This window comes from Mustela lutreola, chromosome 12 (genome assembly GCF_030435805.1).
Source record: "Mustela lutreola isolate mMusLut2 chromosome 12, mMusLut2.pri, whole genome shotgun sequence".
NCBI lineage: Eukaryota > Metazoa > Chordata > Mammalia > Carnivora > Mustelidae > Mustela > Mustela lutreola.
Window position 1 is genome coordinate 11,785,404 of NC_081301.1, and position 5,045 is coordinate 11,790,448.

General features: G+C 44.2%; 1 protein-coding gene across 1 annotated transcript; it reads right to left on the bottom strand.

Annotated features, from left to right (window-relative positions):
• Positions 1-26: 26 nt before the first annotated feature.
• On the bottom strand, positions 27-986 carry LOC131812994 (olfactory receptor 5C1). Its single transcript, XM_059143079.1, has one exon. It carries the CDS (start codon positions 984-986, stop codon positions 27-29), a length of 960 nt encoding a protein of 319 aa, XP_058999062.1.
• Positions 987-5,045: the final 4,059 nt, after the last annotated feature.

Below are 5,045 nucleotides of genomic sequence, written 5' to 3' on the forward strand. Positions count from 1 at the left end.
TCTAATCAGGCTCATTGGACCTCTTACTAGTGCTCTGGACCAGGACAGCAGAATCGGCTCCAAGTCCTTCTGACTGCCTCTTTGACCTCCTTGTTACGGAGGCTGTAGATGAGTGGGTTGAGAGCTGGGATGACAAGAGTGTAGAACACAGATGCCATCTTGTCGGTGTCCAGGGCATAGCTGGAGCTGGGACGCAAGTACATGAAAATGAGTGTCCCGTACAGCATGGCTACAGCCGTGAGGTGAGAGCCACAGGTAGAGGCTGCTCTGCGGCGACCCTCCGCCGAGCGCATGCGAATCACAGCCCCAACAATGAAGCCATATGACACGACAATGACCGACACAGTGGCTGTCTGGATGAAACCACAGACAGCAAAGAGGAGGAGCTCATTGAGACTGGTGTCATTGCAGGAGATGGCCAGTAGTGGAGGGATGTCACAGAAGAAGCTGTTGACCTCCCGGGAGTGGCAGAAATCCAGGCGGAAGGTGAAGGTTGTGTGGACAAAGGCACTGACTGCTCCACCCAGTGCTGATGCTCCCAGCAAGGCCAGGCATACACGCGGCGACATGGTTGTTGTGTAGAGAAGAGGGTTTCCGATGGCCACGTAGCGGTCATAGGCCATGGCTGCCAATAGGCAACACTCAGCGTCAGCCAGTCCTGCAAACACAAACATCTGGAGGGCACAGGCCATGTAAGGGATGGTGGCATGGGGCAGCAGCAAGTCCACTAGCATCTTGGGGCCGATGGCTGAGGAATAACAGGCGTCTAGCAGGGAGAGGTTGGCCAGGAAGAAGTACATAGGCGTTTGAAGTCGGGCATCTAGGCGGATCAGCAGCACCATGCCCATATTTCCCAACAGGCTCACTAGGTAGACTGGCAGGAAAATCAGGAACAGGGTCATGCGTAGGTCCCAGTGATCTGTGATGCCCAGGAGGATGAATTCAGCAGGGGTAACCCTGGTCCAGGTGAGGTTCTCTGTAGTCATCCTGATGAACAGAGACTAATGAGAGGCAAAGCAAGAGGGATATAAGACATAGGTTATGCCCACCATGGAGATGGAGGAGAGAGTACTGGGAGGAAGGCAGACTTGGACTTCCATTTTACCTGTGTAACAACATTGCTATGTGTCCTTGGACAGGCCACATAACCTCTCCATACCTTCCTTTCTAATTCTGATGAGTCACTGCAACTTAACCTTCCTGAGGGCAGAATTCTTGTCTGTCTTACTCAATTTTGTATCCACAGTACTGAGAACATTGCCTGGCACATAGTAGGTGCTCAACAAATGTTTGTGAAATGAATGAATGATGGATGGGGCAATAGTTAACATCTGGCCAAGGTTGGAACACTCCATGACTCTAGATGCATTGTGCTCTCCAGTTTCCCAAGGAGGAAAAGAGACAATGAAATGAACAGAAAAATCTCAAAGAGTAACTAGCGATGGATCTTGAGGTTCTGGGAGGACGTATTCCCACTGGAGTACGACCTGAGTGGAGAGAGTTCAGACGTGGTCTAGTATCTTGGGGAGGCAACAGGAAGTGGACAGAAGTTTGAATGTATTCCAGGGCCAGACTCTCCACCTCTCTGAGCCCAAATTTTCTCATCTGTGTAATGAGAGACAAGGGTGCAAGGATTAAAAGAGATAATATATGTAAATATCTCTCTCACACAGGGCCCAGTACACAACAGGGATTTTCAGGAAGAATCAATGAACTGAATTGAGCTAGTGCCTTGCCTCATTACCGGAAGGAAGCAACTTTCAGGCAATTAAAATAGTGTATTTTCTAGAAAGTGTAACATCACTTCACACTATTGTGCTTTTGCACTTGCTCCCTCTGCCTAGAATCCGTTTCCTCTTTTTGTGTTTGGCAAAACCGATCTTCGATGTAAAGGCTTACCTAACTAATGCATTCGAAGGAAACAAAACCACTCCCTTGTTTGACCCTGCTGTGCTGAAGCTTCCATCTGTTGTGGCCCGTCAGCCTTCTAGTCCCATATTTGTGTCTGCCTCTCCTGTGGGATAGGAGGTCCTTGATCCAAAATTCATTCAAGCAACATTTATTGAATACCACTTCACACTAAGAATGGCCCTGCAATTCATTTGTGTATCTCCAGGGCCTGGTGTATGATCTGTTCTCAGTAAGTGTTAGTTTCATGTGGAAGAGTGAAGCGTATGATCACAAGCCGCGAGCAGACTTGGTTTTGAGTCCAGGTTCCACTGCTTTCTGGTGTGTAAATTTGGGCAAGCTACTTCACTATTGTATATTAGGAACTAGACTACTTCCGTCGGGGGTTTCTGAGAGGTGTTAGGTGTGCAGCATACAGCCCGGAGCTGAGTAATTGCTCTTTCCGCTTCCTTTGAGAGAAGTTAAGATGTTCGGCACCTACGTGTGCCTGGTGAGGATGACAAAGATTTTCCTACAAAGGATAGCTTGGCTGGAAAAATTTCAAGATGTCACATGTTGGTGAGGTTGTGCTGGTGGAAATGTAATCTGGGACATTTGAAAGAGACTCTGGCAGTTAAAGACCCCCACTGTGCATACCCTACTATCTTAGTCTGCTGGGGCTGCCATAACAAAGGTACCATAGACTGGATGGCTGAAACAGTGGACATTTATGTTTCATAGTTCTGGAGGCTGGGAAGTCTGGGATGGGGTGCTGGCATGGTTGGCTTCTGGTGAAGGCTACCTTTTTGACTTGCTGATCGTTGCTTTCTTGCTGTATCCTCAAATGGCAGATAGAGCTAGAGAGCAAGCTGTCCGATCTTATTAGGGCACCATGCCATTGTGAGGACCCCACCCTCACGACCTCATCTAGACCTGATTACCTTCCAAAAGGTTCCACTTCCAAATACCATCACACTGAGGGTAGGACTTCAACATATGAACTGGGGAGGACACAATCAGTCCATAATGGCTAGTAATTCTACTTCTTGGTGTTTACTTTTGAAAACTCTCACACACATATACAAGGTGATATGCACAAGGGTGCACACCCTGCGGGACTGTTGGTAATGGCCAAGCATTAGCCAAGCCTAAATTTTTGTCAGTAGGCTCATGGGAGTTAGACAGGAATGGATTCAATTTGTATGTATCAATGTGGAGAAATCTCAAAACACACACACCAGGCATCCCACAAAAATAAATTCCAAATGGCTACAAGACCTACATGGGAGATAGGAAACCATCAAGATCCTAGAGAAGAACACAGGTGGCAGCACCTTTGACCTCAGCAGCAGCAACTTCTTGCTAGACACATCTTCAAAGGCAAAGGAAACAAAAGCAAAAAGGAACTATTGGGACTTTTCTGCATGGTGAAGGAAACAATAAAACGAAGAGACAACCTATGGAATGGGAGAAGATATTGGCCAATGACATATCTGATAAAGTCAGATATAAAGGGTAGGTATAAGGAAATGACCAACTCGACACCCAAACACACATAACCCAGTTAAGAAATGGGCAGAAGAAATGAATAGTCACTTTTCCAAAGGAGACCTCATGAGAAAAGAGACTCAACATCACTCAGCATCAGGGAAATGCAAATCAAAACCACAGTGAGATATCACCTCACACCTGTCAGAATGGCTAAAAAGAACAACACAAGAAACAGCCGTTGTTGGGGTGTATGCGGAGAAACGGGGAACCCTTTTTTATGCTGTTGATGGGGACACAAACTGGTCAGCCTCTCTGGAAAACAGTATGGAGATCCCTCAAGAAGTTAAAATTGGAACTACCCAGCAGTTGCACCAGGAGGTATTTACTTAAGGGAATGTGAAGCTTCTAACAGCACGTAGGAACTGACTTTCCGACTGAGAAAATAAAAAGACATAATGACATAGACAACAGAGAACCTATGATAAAAATGTTAGTTCTTATGGGTAAGAGCTTATTAAAAAATTAGAGTATGTAGTTCCACCTTTGGATGGAGAGCCACAAAATTAAACTAAATGACTTCAGATTTTGAAATTTTAATGGGAGAAAATTTGATTTGCAATGAATTATTGTATATCATTAACAAAAAACTGTCACTGTCTTAGCTCTTTAATATTCAGAAGCTCCTAGTTTTTATATATTTCATCTTAAATGGTATGAAAGGGAAGGCAGCTGTTAGTATATTTAAAATCACCGTTGTGCGGGCGCCTGGGTGGCTCAATGGGTTAAGCCGCTGCCTTCGGCTCAGGTCATGATCTCGGGGTCCTGGGATCAAGTCCCGCATCAGGCTCTCTGCTCAGCAGGAGCCTGCTTCCTCCTCTCTCTCTCTCTGCCTGCCTCTCTGCCTACTCGTGATCTCTCTCTGTCAAATAAATAAATAAAATATTTAAAAAAAAAATAAAATCACCGTTGTGTTTTGATCTTCTAAAACTGGTTTATGATATTTTCTTTCTACATTCTTACAAAAATTTGCTCACGGCCTGGATTTATAATTACCTTTTTACCATATTAGTCACTTGGGAGTCCTGCAAAGGTATTTGATGAGCTAATATTGAAAAATATTTAAGGTTGTCACTATACTATGATAAAATGTCAAACATACCAAATATTCTCTTTTGAAGGCAAGCTAAGAAGTATATTTTAAATACAAATAATTAGTCTTTTTTAAAGCCAAGAAAGTGAAATTACAATAAATTCTTCTTTGACATACTTGAAAAATAAACCACATTGACATGAAAACATGATTTTCAGAAAAATATACAAACTCACAAAAAGGCACAAAATCATTTTTTGTATATTTATGCACATTTTTATGTCCATGTATATGAACCATTACTGCTGGGCTCCAACCAAAGATGGGATCCTGGCTAAAGAACCTCAGGACATTTCAGAATGTTGCATCACTTTTGCCCTATCCACACACCCAGAACTAAAACTAACCCTTCTTATCTTTTATGATTCAGGGTCATTTTTTGCCAGGAAGCTTTATCTCAACACCCAACTGACCAACCTCTTGTGTTGGAACCCCAGTCACTAGACTGCGTATTATAACCCAATTACCTAAACGTTTGTCTGTCTCACCCAATCAAGCATTTGCGACTATACCTCCT